The sequence below is a fragment of the Anser brachyrhynchus genome, assembly GCF_964034855.1.
Source record: "Anser brachyrhynchus genome assembly, chromosome: 3".
Taxonomy (NCBI): domain Eukaryota; kingdom Metazoa; phylum Chordata; class Aves; order Anseriformes; family Anatidae; genus Anser; species Anser brachyrhynchus.
In genome coordinates, this window is record NC_137696.1 from 49,293,776 (window position 1) to 49,314,426 (window position 20,651).

The 20,651-nt window shown below is 36.9% G+C and overlaps 1 protein-coding gene across 1 annotated transcript in view; it reads left to right on the top strand.

Annotated features, from left to right (window-relative positions):
• Positions 1 to 90: 90 nt before the first annotated feature.
• WDR27 (WD repeat domain 27) overlaps positions 91 to 20,651 on the top strand; it is a 133,594-nt gene continuing 113,033 nt past the window's right edge. Inside the window, exons 1-13 of the mRNA XM_080587269.1 lie at positions 91 to 1,612; positions 2,467 to 2,608; positions 4,734 to 4,858; positions 5,333 to 5,446; positions 7,465 to 7,516; positions 8,671 to 8,744; positions 9,645 to 9,759; positions 11,117 to 11,249; positions 14,216 to 14,319; positions 14,744 to 14,811; positions 15,757 to 15,890; positions 16,677 to 16,753; positions 18,299 to 18,377. Coding sequence (XP_080443395.1) covers positions 1,433 to 1,612; positions 2,467 to 2,608; positions 4,734 to 4,858; positions 5,333 to 5,446; positions 7,465 to 7,516; positions 8,671 to 8,744; positions 9,645 to 9,759; positions 11,117 to 11,249; positions 14,216 to 14,319; positions 14,744 to 14,811; positions 15,757 to 15,890; positions 16,677 to 16,753; positions 18,299 to 18,377 — 1,397 coding nt within the window. The 5' untranslated portion in view covers positions 91 to 1,432. The remainder of the gene's footprint in view (positions 1,613 to 2,466; positions 2,609 to 4,733; positions 4,859 to 5,332; positions 5,447 to 7,464; positions 7,517 to 8,670; positions 8,745 to 9,644; positions 9,760 to 11,116; positions 11,250 to 14,215; positions 14,320 to 14,743; positions 14,812 to 15,756; positions 15,891 to 16,676; positions 16,754 to 18,298; positions 18,378 to 20,651) is intronic.

Consider the following 20,651-nt stretch of genomic DNA (forward strand, 5'->3'; position numbering starts at 1 on the left):
TGTGTCATTTCTAGTTGGCTACAGATCCTGTGGCGGCACAAACTTCTCCTTAAAGATCACAGGATGGGGAAAAAAAATGGAAAGAGGGAAAAAAAAAGGGATTTTGAGAGCCCACTGATTTCAACAGGCACCTTACCCTGGCTGAAATCTTTAAAGCTAAGCAAGACTGAAGGGCTGGAATTGATAAAAAAATCTTCACGGAGAATGTTGTGTACTGGGTGATAAAAGAGAAGTTGTTTATGCATCTCAGGGATCCTGTATTCATAGAATGAGATAATACTCTGCCTTCAAACCCTAGCTCTCCAATTTCTTCAAACCCACATAACTTTTGTCCATGCCTGTCACAAACAGACGGGCTGCATGGACCTGTAAATGTGGATTCTGTTAAGGCTGAGCTTTCTTAAAATCAACGTCAGCCTTTTACCAACTGCTCAAAACACATTAAACTATTAAAGCTGCTAAATCTCATTATTTAAAGTTGTTCTTAAAATGATTGGATATTGAGGTTAGTCACAAAAGCACACAAAAACATGATGTGATGGGGAAGTGGTGTTTCCCTAAAATGCCCTAACATCGTAAGTCTTTTTATTTATTTATTTATTTATTTATTTATTTATTTATTTATTTATTTATTTATTTTCATGTAGCTAGTAGTTCCGTGTTGAATAGGTGGATACCCAAGCTATGACAACCTGCTGGGGCCAGGGTCCTTTAGCATTGTGTTGCCTTGGAATGGGACATCACTAGGGGGTACTTCGCCTGGGGATGCAGCGTGCTGTACGTGTCTCACTGCATCCGTCTTGATCAAACTGACTTTACTGGATCGGGGTTCAGCTGTGGCAACGGAGTTGGTGTTCTAACTCCTGCTTGATCGGGTAAGAAGTTAGTTCAAGATCTCTGATGGTTTCTTGGATTTCATCTCATTCCCTAATTTATATGAATTGTGGGTCGTTGGAAGTATTGTAGCTACAAACGTTGAAAGATGAGAATGAGCTGTAGTGAAATGAATTGGCAAAAAGCACACTGAAATGCTCAGGAACAGTTGCAGACAAGTGCACAACGTGCTTCAGAACAAGTTCTGTACTCCTCAGCACCGTTTGCCTGCCTGAGCAGCACCTTTGTGCTCTATCAGCCTTTATTTACCGATGACTAAACCGTCATGAGGCGTTTGTAACTGCATCACTCGTGCAGATTGTCAGAATAAAGCTCCTATCCAGTGTCCTCAGGGGCGAGCTATTTTAGGAAAGAAACACTGCGTGTCCCGTGCGGTGAATTGGGTCACCTCAGCACCCGATGCTCAGGGCGGGGGCGGTCGCGCTGCCGTGGTAACGGCCCGGCCGTTGGGGCGCTCCCCCGCGGCCGCGGGGCCGCCCTCGCTGTGAGGAGCCGGGGACGGGCCCCGGGAGGTGCCGCGTTGTGGGTCTGAGGCGGGATGGAAAGGGAAGGGGCGCGGTGTTCCGCTGGAGGGAGAGGCAAAGCCGGCGTCGTCTGCGAAAAACACGCGGTGAGATCCCGGCTGTCGGCCCGCTTCGTCCAGCCGGCGTGCAGCCACCCGTACTGCGCGTTCCCTCTGAATAAAAGGGAGCTGTGCGTCTGGAGTCCGGCTGGCCAGGTAAAACCGCAGCGCCTCTCTTTGTAGGCTGTTGCTGTAGAGGAACGCTAACAGGGAAGGCAGGCACAAATAGTAACAGGGTCAGGTTTCACCTTTGTGCTTGGAAGATGCTAGCGTTGGCTGGGAGCTATGTCTGTCCGGTGTGAACAATGTAAGCGATCATGCTCAGCACCCACACAGCCACCCACTCGCTCCCTCCCAGCAGGGTGGGCGAGAGAATCCGCAGGGCAACAGTGAGAAAAACTCGTGGGTCGAGAGACACAGTTCAATGAGTAAAGGAAAGAGGTAGAATGATGTGATGAAAAACGCAATCGCCCACCACTTCCTACAAACCGACCAATTTCCAGCCACCCTCTGAGCAATCTCTACAGTAGAAGACAACCCCTAACACCATCTTCTCACACTCCAGTTCTTTTGCAGAGCCTGATGTCACTGGTATGGGATATCCCTTTGGCCAGCTTGAGTCACCTGTCTCAGCTGTGTCAGCTCCCAGCTTCTTGCCTGCCCACATACAACTTGCTGGACGCTGGGGGAACAGGCTGGCAAAATGAGAAAGCCTTGATGCTGTGCAAGCACTGTTCAGCAACAGTTAAAATGTTGTGTATTGTCGTCACTAGTTTGGTCACAAAATCCAGAATGGCACCATACAATCTGGTGTGAGGAATGTTTACTTGGTCCCAGCCAGACCCAGTGCAGCTATATTGTAATTTATTAAGTGATTTTGGAGTAATAAATAAAAATGAGTTTGGAACAATTTTGTTAATTGCTCAAATATTATCCGTTTATAATTTTGCACTGTTTGTAATTTTAATTTGAGGTGACTCATTTAACTCTTCTTTATGTGCGTTTGTCAGCCATTACGTTTGTTAGGACATCAGCACTCGGTTTCCGCGCTGTCATTTGGAAATAAAACCGAGCCACTTCTTGTCTGCTCTGCTTCCCGTGAGCGCGTGATCGTGTGGAATCTGGCTGAATGTGCGCGGAAAGAGCAAGAAGGTAGAGTATCAGCTACCTACTGGCCACAGGGGCAACGCGGCGCAGCCGGGAACTGGCCGTGGTCCTGGCCACGGAGCTGGGCACTGCTCAGCAGCTGGTGGGCTGCTGGGAGCCTGGTACTGCTGGGGAAAACCGAGCAAGCAGCAGCAACAACAGAGACCTTGGTGTACAGACCTGCCAGAGGAAACTAACAGAAGCACTGTGAAGACAGTTAGGCTTTACCACTATGCCATAAAAGGGACACTGACATTGTAAGCATGCCAGCACTGCATAACTAAGCATGCAGTGCCAAAATCACTAAATGCTAACTTTTCTGGAATATGTGCAGAACTAGTGTGCTACATCCTTCTGTGTCTGGTCCTTCCTTTCCTGCCTCTGAAACACCGGTGTGTGTGTGTGTGTGTGTGTGTGTGTGTGTGTGAGCCGTGCAAGTATCTGATTTGGGAGAGTGCGTGAGTGAAGGAGAGGTATGGTGAGAGGACACGAAAAAGGCAGATGTTCTAATATCCTGAAAACCAGTGAGTGCTGGAGCCTCAGCAGATGGAGTTTGATTCTAGGGAGCAGTGCTAACTCCTCTTTGAGCTTAAATTGACTGGGAAGTAGAGGAATAACGAAAGAGAATGAAAGAGAGCAAGACCCTGAAAGTCATGACTACAGTCCCAGCGATACTCTGTCCAAAAAATATTATTATAGTGTGAGAGTTGAGAATCATTATGGACCTCTTTTGGAGCCACTATTGTGAAAGAGTTATGTGGTGTTGTCCATCACTACTAAAAATTTCATAGATTTGCCTATGATTTAATGTGTGAGAGTTGTGTCTTGTACACTGCTCCACACTGAATTGGCAATTCTACATATTATGAAAATAAACGTTGTAAAGAAATATTAACATTTTAAGTACTTCTGTAATATATGTCATCATTACATCTGAATCCATGTAAGTGTAACACAGAGAATCAAAGAACAATTCAGGGAGTGGGCGTGAAACAGGTCTGAGAATACGGGGAAGACAAAAATAGAAGATAGGTATAGACAGTAAACGGAGACAGATAGATGGTATGGGTAGTTCTAATACAAAGACATTTGAGAGCCAGATTCACTGCTGCTCAGTTTCCTTCTTTCCCTGTTCTCTATCCACAGGCTCTTCAGCAGTCTTTCTCCCCCCAGACTGTACTCTCTGCAGTTTTGGCCTGCTTTTGCTTACCATATTTTTAACAAATGTATCAAGGTGGTTAAGGGATTCTTTGTGTGATCCATCTCTCCCTTCTGATAGACCTTGACACACTGATCTGCTCTAAAAGACTCCACAGCCTTTAGGGTAAAACCAAGAAATGGACCACCTATAGCTGTTGTGACTCTTCTAGTTAATTTTCTGCCTATGAAATCCTAAAATTTAATGAGATGTCCAAAGCCTCTCCACATTGTTAAAAGTAGCATCATAAAGTACAAATCTGTAGAAGCCTACCTGCTTGAACTGCTGAGATGGCCATAATGTGGTGTAGAGAGGGATGAAACATGAACCTGTTCTCAAAGCTAGTTTTATCATCAAACTCTGTAATGATTTTTAGTGATGTATCCCCTCCTTTAGCCCTTTCCCACAGAAGAATTAAAATCAAGAGAAGGAAAGTCCCCCTTGCTTAGTGGCTGGGTGGCTGAAATACTCAGCCGGAAGAAATATTTTTCAAACCTCTGTGCTACTGGGCTTGAATCAGGATTTCTTACCTCCAAAATGAACATGTCACCACTGGGTTCTCTGGGCACATCACCCTACTCCAAAAATCCCATTTCTGGTAGTTTTCAATGAAAATATAATTTGGTTGGCACACTTACTATTAGTATTTCAGTGAGTACCAGATATTGTCTAGGCAACGAGGCAGATGGAGAAATCCTGGTGCATAGTTCTGTGCTTTGCTTTGCAATAGCCTAGGATTGGACTAGATGATCTTTAAAGGTCTCTTCCAGGCTGTTTTATGAGTCTCTGATTATTAAATTCTGTGTTATTCTGTACATCTTCCTGACAGATGCTGGCATAGGTGTGCGGTTAGGTAACTGTTATGCAATGTTTCTGTGAATCAAACTGTACTAGAGTTTTAGAATTTATTGAGTCTTAATAAAATTTCTACAGGGATAACACCTCAAGGAATTATTATTGGAACTCTTTTGGGAATAGTGCTTTATGTAAGGTTTAGTCCAGATGATCAACAAGTGGCAGTATGTGCTGAAAATCGGATCTACGTTTTAAGTGCAAAGGTGAGATACCATTCTTTGTAGCTATGTTGATATTGTCCCTTTAGCTTATTCTCTTTCAACTAAAATAATGATACAGTTGTGTCAGAATAATTAATCAAGTGCATTCATCTACTCATATACATGAAAATAAGTATTAACTAATACTTTATAATGCATTGTATACTGGATAAGAGACTAGAATAAAAAGTTGAAACAATATCTCAATAACTTAGAAGTAGAGAGCATTCTGACAACATCTGAAAAATTACTCCTACGTCATTCATTTTGAAGAAGCAAATGTAGCATTTAGTGTTTTTGCCAGCAGAATGATATAAAGGGCTGCATTTGGCTTAAGAAAAATCTTATTGAATTTATATTTTGAACACAAATCTGATATTATTTTTAATAATAATTATTAATTATTAAAAACTTGAACTAATTGTCAGTTTTTGTTTTAAATCTGGTTTGTTTTTGTTTTGGCTTAACTTATCACAGAATGAAGCTATACTAGCTGAATTGAATGGTCACCTGGCTCCAGTTACTGCTGCTGAGTTTTGCACATGGCGGAGAAATGTGCTTATATCAGTATCTGAAGACAGAAGCTTTAAGGCAAGGAAATTGTAGAGCTGCACTTTAAAAGATATATAGTGAATTTTTGAAGTAAAGTTGACTTTTTTATATTTATATTTATATTTATATTTATATTTATATTTATATTTATATTTATATTTATATTTATATTTATATTTATATTTATAAATGTTTACTGCAAGTTAAGTAAAAATCATCTTTGACTTTATAGAGATCAGGACATTGTTCTGAAGAGTTGCTAGGGAAATTATAAAAATTATTTATTCTTTTTTTTTTTTTAAAGAACAATACGCGTTTTATATATTCAAAACTTTCTACGATGAAGTGTTAACTTTGGTAATTTTTATTATCCAGCAAATGAACACAACATATTTTGATCTGTTTGCCAATAAGTGCAGTGTTTCAGTATACTGAACTGAATTAAAGCATTCCACTTTGAGTCTGCTGACAATGATTGGAATTTTCTGTTACAGGAATATTGTTTTGGTGTCTCACATGACATGGTTGGGTTATTACATGCTGCCAGGATTTTTTGCCACACAGCATTTTACATGATGGCACCATGGACTGCTGCTGTTGTATACACGATGACAGTTAAAGACATGTTAGGCAATAATGAGGAAAAAGGAGCCTGGGTGAACCTAGGTGTGTCTTTCACAAGATAGTAGGGTGGGTGTTTTGATTAGAAGCAGTTAGTCTTCTACTGATTGTCCTCTATATCCCTGTAAACATAGCCCAACATTTGATTCAACAAGCTAAAGTGAAAGCAAATGTTGCTATATCAAATATACATATATTTATTTTCAAATTTAATTTTTATGGAACTCTGTTCTGGAGAAAATGCTGGTTTGATTTTTGTCCTTGTCTTGGACAAAGGAAATGCAAAGATTGAATTAGAATTTTAGGAAATAATAATTCTGACTTTTTGATTGTTTCTTATTTAGTTTATGTTGACTGAATAAATTAAATAAAGGTGAAAATGACTAAAGAAATGCTCTTTATGCTCTTTCTTATGCATTTGATGAAGAGTTGATAGATTAAACAAAGTTCTAATGATGAGGTCTTTTCAGCTAGATAAAAATTGGGACTAAAATGACAATCAGATGAAAAAATCTTTCAAGTCTATCAAATAATTTAGTAAGACTGTCTTCCTACTTTATTTGCCCTGCCTTATTTTGCAGGTTAGGGGCAATTCTGTAAGGGCAGCAACACTGGAGTCTATGGTAGTTGGCTCCTGTGGTTACAGGACATAGGACATCCGAAACCTCATGCTGCCTTAGCCTTTTTACTAGGTTAAAGAAGTGAAATGGGTGAGAATCTCCTCAGATAAACTGAAAAACAAAATCTAGGAAGAAGCTTTTTAGGAGAATAATATTTACATTCATGAGCAAATGAAGCATGAACAAAGAGAAAAGCTTGGGAGGTATACAAAGGCACACAGCCATGTTTGGAGAGCAGGGGCTGTCTGGCTGCAATGCTTTTAATCCATGCTGTGATAGCTATCGTAAATGTAGTAGAAGAAATTTTGTTGAGGAAGGCTTGTAGAAGTAGCAGCATGAGAGGAAATTTTTGTTTTTATTTAGCTTTCTTAGTCAACTATTAAGCATTAGAATGCATCCCTTAGAAACAGTCACGTTAATAATGAAAGTTGATTTTTTTGTGGATCTATAGATCATAATAAGTAGCATTATTACTAATAATAATCTCTTATTCTAGGGCCCAATAGCAAAATTGTGAAATCATGCAAGCTTCCTGTGTGAAATCTAGTTCAAGTGTATGTCTTTACATTATTTTAGCTTAACTTTCAAGATCTCTTAACTCCTAATTGCTTGTGTATCCATACCAAGTGGGTTTCCTTATCAGTTAAACAAAGGTGAACATGGGGTGAAAAACAATAAAACAGCTGCTGAAAATAACCTTACTATATTGTATCAAGGGCTGCGTTTCCCCGTTTTCACCACTTGATGGCCTTTGTGTTTTCCTCAAAGATCTAAGTAGGTGCCTATCTTTATTTATTTATTTGTTTTTCCCCAAAGGTATGGGACTATTCTACTGGCCTGTTAATATATCAGTCAGGAGTATTAACAGGTAAATTTTATTTTTTATGTATCTTTTCATAATGTCTGTCCCTCACAATAAAATAAAATCATTATAGAAGTATTTAGTTGAGCTAGTCAAAATATTTCTAGTAAATCGTATGCTAGTAAATATATTGTCCTTTAAAGTCATTCCTTTTCAGGGTAGATAGTTTTAGTGTACTTTCATAAGCATTTCTGTTTGTACAGGGAGTGCATATACCTCTTGGCATTTACTGAGATACACAAATAGGAGCTCTTTTGTTTTGTAGATACAGCTCCAGTCTCTATGGGCTTTCTTTTTTTCAAGTTTTGTATATGACATGAAAGGATATTATGTATAACATATGTAGATTTATTAACAGGGTCTCTAGCTGAAGGCATACATTGACTTTAAAAATGTAAGTTAGTTTTGTGGAAAGATGAGAACAAATGGAGAGAAGAGGAAGACAAACATCTCCAGTGCAGCAAGGACACACCTCGCCAATAAATGTCTCCTAAAGTAACACATAGTTTTCACTGGGACCTGCTTAAACTCTGTGCTGATTGTTCCTGCTTGTGGTGCAGCTAGTGCAGGTTGGAGCACACTCTGACTAGAGACAACAGGTGCATGGGTGTTAGTTTTTAGGCTTTGTTAATTATTATTCATCATCATATCATTATTATTATTATATGCCCAAAAGTAAACTAAGAACTCTAACCACATGGTAGGAAAGGAGAGGAAGAAGGGAGACCACACCCATTGCCTATGGCAATTGCAACATTTGAAAAGCTTTTTTAACAGTAACATTAGGGTTTGCAGGTAAAAGGCCGTGAGAATAATTGTGTAGGAACAGCAACGGAAAACTACTACTACAGGAGCTCTGAAAACCATTGCCATAGCAGCTTGGGTGAAAGGATGTGGAAAACCACTGCCATGGTAGTGATTTACAAGGTTACCCAAAAGCACTGCCATGGCAACTTGGATGAAAGGCAGGCTGCAGACCTGCATGTGGAAAGCCCATTGCAATGCAAAAGCTAGGGCCCTTTGCAACCATAAGGATTGCCGTAAGGGTGTTGTTGTTTTTCACCTGTCCTTATCAATAGGAGGCATTGGTTTTGAATTGTGTGTTTTAATAGAATATTTGATTTCTGTGTACCGTGGAAATAATTGCACCTCTTTTGAAGCAGCATTTCCTTTGCTAAGTCTGCTAATTGATGAAGAAAATAAACAGATCATCACTGGATGTGGTGACGGACAGGTAAGAATCAGACATAAAAATTAATCTCTGTATGATAAAACAGTCGTCTATTATTAATTATGTATCAAAAATCTTCACAATTTGCATACAAATGTTGAGTTGTTACAATAATTATTTTTGTAAGCATAATTCAGTGCTTTGAGCATGCACCATGCAAGGTATATAATACCTCTATTATAAAATACAAACTTCTTCCTGAAAACCGGGAAAGGTTTAGAACTACAATCAGTAAGTACATAGCATGTGTACACTGAGAGTCTATAAGTACAGCCATTTTAAGAGAAAAAAGGTGAAAAACAGGATTCTCCTTTTTTGGCCAATGGTTGAAACCCATGACAATAAATCAGAGAGGCCATGATTTCAGCACGGTGGAATTCTAAGCAAAATGTGATAATGTGAATATGCATTTCAGCTTCTCTTTAATTTAATGTTAAGAATATATTTACATGAGACTTTCCTATAGCATTCAAAGACTGTTGTTGTTGTTTAAACACTTAAATATAGTGGTGCCTAAAAAGAGAGAGGTAATAATGAAATTTATTTCCATGGCTCAGTGAGCAATTGTGTGCACAATACCTTTGATTTTTAATAGTAGGAAATAATCTGTGAGAAGTGTTTTTCAAAGACTTAAACATGGGAATTAGACACACAGTTTAAATTGACAGTGGCTTCTTTTGCTGATACTGAAAATACCCATTGATGATCTTGGAATATAAATTCATATAATTTAATTTCGGTCCAAGGTTAAATTCCAGATATAAAAAAATCATTAGTTACATCATATATAATGTATAAAAATATATTAATTACATTTTAATATTGGACCTGTACTTCTTATCCATATAAGCTTTACGTTTAGTATCAAAAAGTTACTGCAATTGCTTTTTCTTTTACTTGCAGCTCCGGATCTTCAGTTTAATCACTGATCATAATTACCGTTGTGTGGCACGTATTGACTTAAAGAAAGAGCAAGAGAAATTCTGTAATAAAATCTGGAAATCTGGCAAAGAATCAGGTAGCATAGTGCTTCTAAAATGCTGATATATGTCAGTTGCTGTTGGTAACTGGGTGTGTGCCTTTGATACCATGAGAATTTACTATAAGTGATAGAGTTAATGAATCTCGGTGGCATGGAATTCTTACTGAAGCTGAGATATAGCTGGGGATTGGAATACTTGGGAAGAATTATGCATGTGTGTCTGTAATAACATTTTGGCCTTAATGTTATAAAAATTATTGCATGGTGTGAAATACTGAGCTTTTATTATTATTATTAAAGTCATTGGCCAAGGCTTCAGTTCAAACTGCATCAGTTCCTAAAAAATTCATCCATAGTCTAAGTGAAGTACCATTTCTGTTATCTTTGAAGACTCTAGGAGTTATTTTATTTATTTGCATCCATACCAGAGCCTCCATGATATATTTAATTGGTGGTGTTTTTTCTAGGGGTATAACACAGAGTATTTATAAGTCTTTTAATAATGTACCTCAGCAAGGACATTCTATATGCCTAAATGAGGCACTCAGACTACTTGCATACTAGCTAAAGTGAGTTGAAGTTCTCTTAAAGACAAACAAGAGGGAGCTTTCTTTGGGGAAGGGGAGAGCTCATTTCCCTTGCTTGCTCTCTTTCTGGACCCATGACTGTTGTATTTTTAGCTGCCCGCTGGCCCATCTGCAATAGCACAGGCAAACATCTCAATCTAATGAGAAAGATTGGTACATGTCTTGTTATTATGTAAAATACATGCCTATTGCTTTCATCTTTGGATGTTTGAAACAGAGTGATGTTGTGTCTGTGCTTAGTTTTCAGTTCAGTGCTAGTAGTTCCTAGGTGTGAACTGGACAAGCATAATGGATTGGAGGCTCCTTTGGAAGATGAATTTTTCCATCTTGTTTCTGGATTATGTTGTAGCTTTAGTGCCAAGGGAATTTGACTTGACCTCATGATCTTCAAGGTCTTTTCCAACCTAAATGATTTTATGATTCTATAACTTAGTGCAAAGGGAACCTGCAGGCTAAATGGAAAAGCACCCAGCATATTTAGGGGCTGTTGGTATATGGCTTTCAGAGTCACTTTTTGATATGAATGCACCTAACTTCTGCAAATCCTTTTCAGTCCCTAAGTAAGCTTTTCAGAACTTATTACTAAGTATTTGAAAGAAAATAGCACTAAAAATAACACAGTATCGAGGAGAGCTATTTCAAGAAGGCTGGCTCTTAGGATATCTCCATCTTTTGAAATGGAAATTGACTGTGGTCTTATTTCATGCTACTTTACTATTTTACTTCTAATTCTCTGTTAAATGCCATCCGTTTCCCTCATTTCATTGTTTTGTTGATAGCTGGTATTGTTGATTGGCTATCTTTAGGTGAAAGAAAAAGTAATTCCAAACTTTGCAAAACAGACAGCGTGAGACCAGAAGGGCCAGTGGAAACATCATTGTCTGTCCTCCTAATTGAACACTGTGACTATTCAGAATGTTTCTGTAACGAAGAAAACATGTAAGTCCCTTAAAATATCACCAAGTATACAGCTGGAATCTATTCCTAGGAGTTCCTATTGGTTCTCAGAATATTTTCACTGCAATTTACTATTTCTTTTCTAATGCGACAGGTAAAACAGAGAATATATTCAGTGATCTGCAAGTTTTGGTGACCTACTCTTAGAGAGATAATATACAGAAAGTGATACAAAGTTAAAACAGGTTTCTAGCCTGAAAAATAATTTTATGAAAATGGCATTGGGAATATCCACTTTGGTATCTCTTGATACCAGCTGATCAGAAATAACTAGTTAAAAATACTTAATTAGAATTAATAAGCCAAATTTATTTTTAGCTTGCTTTCCTAAGGAAATAAGTCTCATGCAGTCACTTCACTGTGTGCCTGTGTCAGTTTGCCTTCCAAATGTAAATAAGTTTAAATTTCATAACCTGTTCTAGCCAAGCATTTGTCAGAGAGACAGACATTTCAAAACATGATTGTTTTACTCCTTCCTATGGAATTGGTTGGCCAGGTAAAGGATGTATATCTAAATTAATCCTTATATTGCAGCTCTTTCCTGAAGAGAAGTTTAACCAAACTAACAGATATCCAGGAGTCTATTCCGGATACAGCCACAATAAATGTTTCATAGAACAATTTGTTTTTGTTATTTATACCTGGCACTTGGAGAAATTTCTGAGCCAAGTTGTGTTTCAGAAAATGTTTATTCCAGTCTTTGCTCTCAGGTGGATTGTACAGGTATAGCTGATTAATCCTCTGGTTAGATTTATAAACATTTTTTTGATAAAGGGAGAAGAAGAATATCCATCAGTCCTGGATCATTTTGTTTGACTTTATGTCAAATTCAAGTAATTATTTACAAACAGTTATTTCCATGATGCCCGCATTTCCTACCTTAGAGAGGAAGGAAATGGTGAGTTTTAAGACATACATCTCAGACTTGCTTTAATGGGATATCAGACCTCTAAGACCAAGAGAGGGATTATTACAGTCAATTTGTTTTAATGCTTGTATAATACCACTCTCAAATCTTGACAGCTTTGCCTTCATGAAAACTATAGATTTGATCTGACATCTTTAAACAAGTCTAGTTTTCTAGCAATGAAGAATTCGCTATGTCCCTATGTAACTTGTCCCAGTAACTGACTCATTCCATTTTACTTCTCATCTGAATTGCTTGTGATGTACAGTTATTGGCTTTTTGTATGTTTTTTATTCTGGTTACCCAGAGCCAGCTATTATCAAATTCCCTCTTTGCATAGCTACTTGCAGCTCACTAACAAGTTATCTCTACACTTAATCCTGGATAAAATAGTTTGAGCCTTGTATAAGGCATATTTTCTGTACCTCATACCAATTTTTAACATTTTCTTTTGAACTTTTTCTGAAACTCAGTCTCACTTCTTCTTCAATGTCTTTTTTGGACATGGTTGCCTGAAATAAATTCACAGCAGTGGCTTAAGTAAAATAAGCCACTGAATAGAGATACCCCCATTAGCTCTCAATAGAGATAGCATCACTTTCCTCCACCCACCTGGTACTGCCTGATATTGTACACCTGGCATTGTAAAAGACTACTTAGCCTTTTAGCTATGGCATCAAGAACATTTTTTCTGCTTCTAAACCACCACGATTTTTAAATTCTTACTATTAAAAGTTTCACAATGTTTTGTTTTAAAAATTTGTGGTTAGAAGTAGTTTTCTGTTTGATTTTTAAATTATCGTGTGTTGGTTTTAGTAGAGGTTCAGATTTGTCTGAACAGTTGACCAGTCCTGGATTTTGCCACTTTTCCTGCCTGCAGAGAAATGCAAAAATGAAATGCTTCTGCAATACTGGTGTACAAAAATTTTATGGGTTTCATATTTCCCTAAGCTTTTTGAACTTGAATAATTTCATTGCAACAAATGGCATTTTCTTACTGTAAAGTCAGTGCGAGATCAACTTCCTGTGTATATAACTTGATATCATTTTTCCTAATAACTCGATAATACCACTTCTCACTGTATAAACATTTCAAAGAATTCACAAATTAAGTCAGTCTGTATTTGCAGTGTATGAAAGCAGTGCAAACCACAAATAAAACTATACAGAGCACAAAAAAACGTATTAAACCACTGTGGTGACTCTTTTCATGCCAAGCATCAAGTTTGTGTTTTTCTATATCCTCATTTCAACTTTTGTGGTCTGACTTTGCAAATCAAATAGATATGTGTACTCACTTCTATTTGCAAAAAATATTTAAATATTTATGACAGTTCTTATTTACTGTGGCATCAAAACATTTTTAGTTTTTGAGAATGGCAACATTTATTTGTTATAATCGTATTATGCTTGATAACATTTTACTTCCGTGAGGGTGTTGACTGAAACTGTAGCCAGTTGGTCTGCTCTGTGGTGTTGGCAAACACTGTATTTCATTACATAACTGCAATATTATGGCCACTAAGCATAGACTGATGCAGACAGTTGAAGCTTGCCTTTTTATTTTTTTTCCCCTAATTTTTGCTAGTTCTTCTCTTGTACTGTTGTAGTCTACCAAAATACCTGAAGTTTCACTGTTTTTTTTTTCTGTGTTCATATTACAGATGGTAAAAGTAAGGATATATGTAGATTTACCTCTTCATTTGAATTTACTCTGTGTGCATACAGTGCTTTTACAGCATCTCCCGGCTCTTACAAACCACAGTAATTTTTGAAGTATATCCTATGCTGTTTTAGATTTGCCATGAGCAATTACATGACATCAAGAATTGTGTTCTCTTCCTAGTTTTCAAAACTTCACAAAGTTTGATTGAAGATTTTTACTTTATCCTACAGATTAAAAAAAAATACTGTAGACTTAAAATCTTTATTGGGGTGATTTATTAATGTTGTCATACTGGAATTGGTAACGAGCATTACTATATCTTGTAATAAGAACAGCTTCTTCATCACACTCACTTTTTTTTTTTTTTTTTAATAGACCTTACACCCTGAATACTAGCTATTTTTGGATAGGAACCTCTACTGGATTGTTAATTATTAATTTGACAACCTTTGAATTGGAAGCTTTTTTATGTTACAAAGGTATGACCATAAAGTATCTGACTACAACATGATGGGATTGCTTTTCTTTGTCACTTGATATAAAAGTATAACAATTATTTCTACTGTATTCTGCTATTTGGTAAACTGAAGTGTTTTTAAATATTTTAGTATTTTATTTTTGTATGTTTTTCTGTCATTGCTGACTTGTCTCAAAACATGTGTCAGTGCTAGATTTCTGTAGTGGCTAGCAATGATTTTTTATCAAATTTTACAACCTAACTACAAGACATTATTATACTACTCTTTATAATGTGAAGCTTCTTCAATAAGCTAGAATGATATACAGTGAAAAGAGTGGGTTATGATGGTCTCAAGTTAGTGTAATTTTTTTCTGTTTTAATGATTTTTTTTTCCATTTTCAATGTAAATACAATTCTATAGCACTATGTTCTTTTTGGTAAAGATTACAGTGGCCTAAGCATTCAGTTTGCTGCATCGTGTGCATTAACTAAGAAGACAGTTAATGGAAAGGTAAGTATACATTCAACATTGATTTAATGAATGTTTACATTTCCATTTTTTAATAAGCATTAATTCTGCATTTTGTTTACAGATTAATGTACACCTTCGAGTTTTATTTTGGTGTGAATTACACAGTAGTTTCTCTGGAGGTGGTTGATTCTTTATGGAGCTTAGTACTTTTAATAGCTGGGTAGTTTTAAAGCTCTCACAATTTGGATACTATCTGAAGTGATTAATAAGAAAAAAGTGAATTGTTTTTTATAGTAGTTGGTGTGTGCCTTGGATGCTGAGAATGACCACTGTGGGAGCAGAGGCACTTTCTTAGGGGAAAAAAGGGTATGCACGTTGTTACACCTTTTTCTCAAGCAAATACTGGGATGAACTACTTCTAAAGCCTTCCAAGAAATCTGCTAAAGCTATTTGAGTTGTGAGAGAAATTCTGTGGAAGATCACCAAAAGAGCTTTTAAGGAAACTAAAGGTGATGTTTCTATGCTCCATTTTTGATATTAGTTTTCCCATAGAAGTGAGCTCAGTCTAGGCCTTGCTTTATATTTGACGTAGCAGTATTTTCTTTTAAAGAAGGCTCTTTTACTTAAGTAATTCACTTGTGTTAATCAGTTCTCAGTGTGACTCTGAAACCAGTCTTTCCTACATGTGTGACCCTTTTCTCATGACTCTTACTGCAGAAATATCTGTATTGTAGAAGGTGTTGTAATTTCTGTGAGTGTTAGGTATGAAAGTCTGTTAGGGCACATATTTAAGCAGCATAAGCGTATTTTTGAAGGAAGGCATTAAGCACTTTTTACTGCTTGATACTCTGTGAGATGAAGTTGATGGATATTTTTGAGTAATTTCATAAATGACACAAAATAATTCTCCACTATAAATGACTTAGTGATAGAGCTTAAATTACAAAGTACATGGAGTGTTAGTTTGCAGTATAATTGCTGCAGGTTTTATGCTTGATCACCTCGATGTTTGAAGATGTGATTGCTGTGTTGGAGGTTAACCTTCCTGCATTGATGAGATCTCAGCAGAGTGGTATTTTCATAAGAGCAAGTGAGAAGAGTCTATCAGTCATTGCCCGGTACAGTATAACTTGAAGTGGTTTGTTTGTTTCTTTTTTTGTTTGTTTGCTTGCCGAGGGCGCACCCTGCTCCATCATCCAGATTATTAGAATAGACGTTGCATAGGATTGGACCCAGTACTGCCCCCCTGGAGTACTCCACTGGTTACTGGCCTCCAACTAGGCCTTGGGCCACTGATCACTGCCTGGCTGTTCAGTCAATTTTCAACCCCCTCACTGTCCTCATCCATCCCATATCTCATCAGCTTCTCTGTGAGAATCTTATGGGAGACAGCGTCAGAAGCCTTCTGAAGTCCATGTAGACTATATCCATTGCTTTCCCCTTGTCTACCAGGCCAGATATTTCATCCCAGCATTTTATTAAATTGGTCAAGCATCACTTCCTCTGGTGAATCCATGGTGACTACTCCTGATGACTATTGTCCTTCATGATCCTGGAAATGGTTTCCAGGAAAACACCGAAATCTTGAAGTCACTGAAAAATGTACAGTTTACAGCGAAGTGAAGATTTCAGTGCTTATAATAATATCACCACTTAGAATTCAAAGAAATGAGATTTTAACCTGTAAATGCACTGATCTGTGAATATAGCCTGGGCTGAGCCTTGCCTATGCTGCTGGTTATCTGAAATGATAAGTGATCTACTCTGTATGATTGGTAATTATGAAAAGCGAACTGGTATTACACACATACACACAGTTAACTAAAAAGTTTTGACACCTTTTCCTAATCCAATGCTTTTGTCCATTGCATTGATTGATTTGTGGTTTTGGCTTTATAACTTAGGTGTTCTTTGTTGCCAGAATCTCCATTGTGTAAAGGTTTAAATAAAAACAAAAAGGAATCTTCTAGGAAAACACTTGGTAAGTGTAAAAAAATTTTGATTTTAATTAATAAAGTTATATCTTTAAAAACAATAACTGACTCCACTATCTGGTGCCTATTATAATGAGTATATTGATTTCTCTTATACTTGGCATTTTATTTTTATTTCATTAGAAAGAATTTTATTCTTCTGCTGATATTTCATATCCCACATATGTATTTGTAGTGAATGGTAATATATCATTTTTCTTCTTTTAAATATAATCCTCTGCAAACTTTGGGTTTTGAAATAGTTAAGATGTGTAGAATGTTTACATTTTCCGCAAGTCTTTTCACAGTATGTAATGTATTTTTATGTATAATTTTTCTTTTCTTCCTTATTTTTACTGACATGTTTTGATTAATTTTATTATCCTGGAGAGCCTTCTGTTAATACCTGTAAGTTTAGAAAGTTTTGCCTCAGGTTCCTGATATTTGACTAAAAACCAAACATCTGACTTCCAGCTGCTGTGGGAGTACATGTAGCTTCTTTGCTTAATGATAGTAAAACTAAGTCCAGAAAATACGTAGAAAATATATCTTTTTCATCATCAACTTTTCTTTAGAAAAGATAGAAAATTACCGGTAGCTGTAGATGTGTACAATAATCTATTTTGATTATATTGATTGTACTTCATGGACGTGCTAGAATGTCAAAGGTTATATTTTTAGTTTTGTTTGATATTCTGAGAATGCATCTACAGTGTTTTAACTAGAATTCCAGCCTGCTTCTGAAACCCAGCACTGATGCCAGTTTTACTCTTGTTGACATGTCTCATTCAGATAGCTTAGGTGCTGTAAAGAAATAAATCTCTTTGGGAGTTCCTCAGGAAGGACCCTTTTTTGCCTCTTCACTACTTAGAGAGAGAGGTTAGCTGGTGGGAGTTGAAGGTGCATCTATCCTCAACATAGGTAAATGTGCCCACAAGATCACTGCCAATGCACCTGAAGTTTTCCCCTGGGAATATGAACAAGTTTTCCCCTTTTACACCATTTATTTAATTAGTTTGTTTCTGCTGATAGGAAATGCTAATAAGTTAGTTTTGGTTGGAGAGGCTTCTCAGGACTGCAGCGTAAATGCAGCCTTTATTAATGACTTCTCAAGCCACATAAAAGAACAAACATTTATGTGTACCTGCCAGTCAGTTTATTAAAAATCTTTGGATTTGTTCCATATTACAAATACAGGTTGTGAATAGATTATAACTAGTGCTTATAAAATCTAAGCATAAAGTAGGCAATTACAAAACAAATTTGTGAGTGAATTACGAAAAAATTTCCTCAGAACAATATTTTTGTTAGTTCAAAGTTTAGTGAAGTTCCTACTTTATACTATTGGAGGAGGGATATTATGCAAAGGAGCAGTTTATATTTCTTTCCTTTTCTCAATATTCATTATTTTAGAGTAATTGGTCATAAATGTGCTTTGTAACATAAAGAGACATTAAAAATTGCCAGAGCAGTAGTTTAACTAAGCATCTAAAAACTTGTAAAAATATAATATTAAGAAACATTTTAATGAATATTAAATTATTTTACTATAGGAGTGAAAAGCACTGTGAAAGATCAGCCATTGGTTTTCCATTATAAAATTAAGTCATCAGGTTATACAGCAGCACCACGGTGAGTAGATATGTTAGTATTTTAGCTGTTTTACTGGTTTGTTATATTTTATCACATAATAGGTATGTGTAGTCTCACCACTGTGAAATTAATGACCCATAAAATGTAGATATTATGTTAACAAACAAAATATTTTAAAAATGTGTTGTAAAACAAAAAAATTACAGCTTCTGATCGGTGTCTTGGAATGAAAATTTCTGTGTACGTTTGCACAATGCCTGTTTCCAAGTACTATGTCACTTAAACCCATTTAGCTCTTTTCCTGTTCTACACATACAGAGTATTCTGAGGTCAACATACAGAGAAGTACATCTTTCGTTTCATCTCAGACATCTGTTGAGATGGGCTATGTTACAATTTTTTGAGTTGTATATCCTCTCCTTGCTGGCGTGGTATTGTCTTTGAAGAACCTTTTGATGGTGGTTGTTTTTTAGGAGACTTTAAAATCTCTTGTGAAACAGTTCTCTGAAAGTTGCTGTAACTTTGCCTATGTCCCTTGGATGCTTGCAAAGGTTTCTCTTGGGATGAACAGTTCACTCAGATGGAATGAGAAGTGTTGTCCTAGAGGTCCCCAGAGAAATGGAGATTTTATGTCAGTATCTCAAAGCTCAAGGTGATCCTAGACAAGGCACTTTGTTTTTGGTATGGATTATGCTGGACAGTACCATCCTTGTGTATTATAACTGTTATAGCATAAATATAATGGTGCAAGGTATTATATGAGAAATTATCCTTATTTTGGATGCAAGTGGGTGTTGGAACTGAGGCATCAAGAACAGCTTTTGCCTGTCAGCAATAGATTTCTTCTGTACATTTTAAGTGGTCTGGGGAAAGAACAACTTAGGTTTACAGTTTTAGACTGCTACTGGGAGCTGTGGTTTTATATTCTGAGAACAACCAGTAGAGGTTGGGACCTCAAAATAAATTTAGTCACTGTGAAATAATGGACCTGTTTTTGCTGAGGTACATGATTCCTGGATGTGTTCTTTGTGTTCCTGGTTCAGTGAATATACAGACTGTGTTGTCTTTTCTCTTCAGTTTCTCTAAACCTGAAAGCTTTAGGTAAGATAGGATGAACATGAGCACTGGACTCTGTTAGTTCAGGAAAGACCTATTCACCTAATTTTGTGGCATAGAATTTCCTTGTTTTATCAAACTCACCATTTAAGTGTTCATTGAGAACATGACTTGAAATGTTCCCTCATCAAAAAATTAGTGTCAGAGGAAACTAAATCTGGCTTAAGGGCTTCTATAAAATTGCACCCTCATCTCTTGTGTCTTGTTTGTTTACTTGTCAGTTGAAAGAGCTTTTGGTTTTATGCCATCATCATGATGATGCGTGAGATAGTTATTTCATAACTTCATATCTTTCATTCATCCCACCCACCACAGAGCAGTCCCTGGGAAACATTCTGAGTTGCTTTCTAACAGGGTGTCAGGCTTCCACCTTATCCAAAAAAATCACCTTTGTTGTTTCCCCAGTCTTCAGATCTATGAAATAGAAAGCAAGAAGTGTTAAAATGTAGTGCAAGAGGTTCAGGATGGAGTGTCTTTCACTCTTCAGTGATCTGCACACAGCGCCATCTCTTGCAAAGAGCATGCTAAGAAATGTCTCCATTTTTGCTAAGTGTTGTGCTGCCACTACTGAGAGATTTAGAGTGTCTGCCAAGTGCAGTTTCCAGCGAGTCTGGACTCCATTTCTCAGGGAATGTAGCTGAGAAATCTATGATAATTCTGCTGAAGTATAGGGAAAAACTGGCTAGGGAAAAGACCTTTGACACCTGTTCATTTATCCCTTTACTTTTTTTTTTTTTTAATGATGATGATGATTATTATTATTTGCTGAAATTAGTGTTGCTATATGAAGGAGTTGTGCTGCGCTTGCTGGCTTTGTGTTTTGTCAACTCAAAACTTACCTTCCCCTTTCAGTTGTTCCAGTTTTCTTTCAAAATCTGTACTAGGTATTCTCTCTCTTTCTTGAAACTCTTCTCGTTTCTTCAGTCTGCAGAAAGAAATATCTGAGGGCTTTATGAGAATGGATTTTGGCCTCCAGAATGCTTTATCCAACAAGTAACTCACGGAAAGCAGAACTTAGCTGCAAATTTGAGCATTAGATCATTAAAGATACCTTTATCATTCATTGTGTACTTTATCTTACCTACTGATGTTAGTAGCAGGCATAAGTAGTAAGAAGGAACTAGGGTTATATTTTGTTTGAAACGAACTGCTTCTTTTTGATGAAATGTTTAATGTTTCATATAGGAGAGTCTGTGT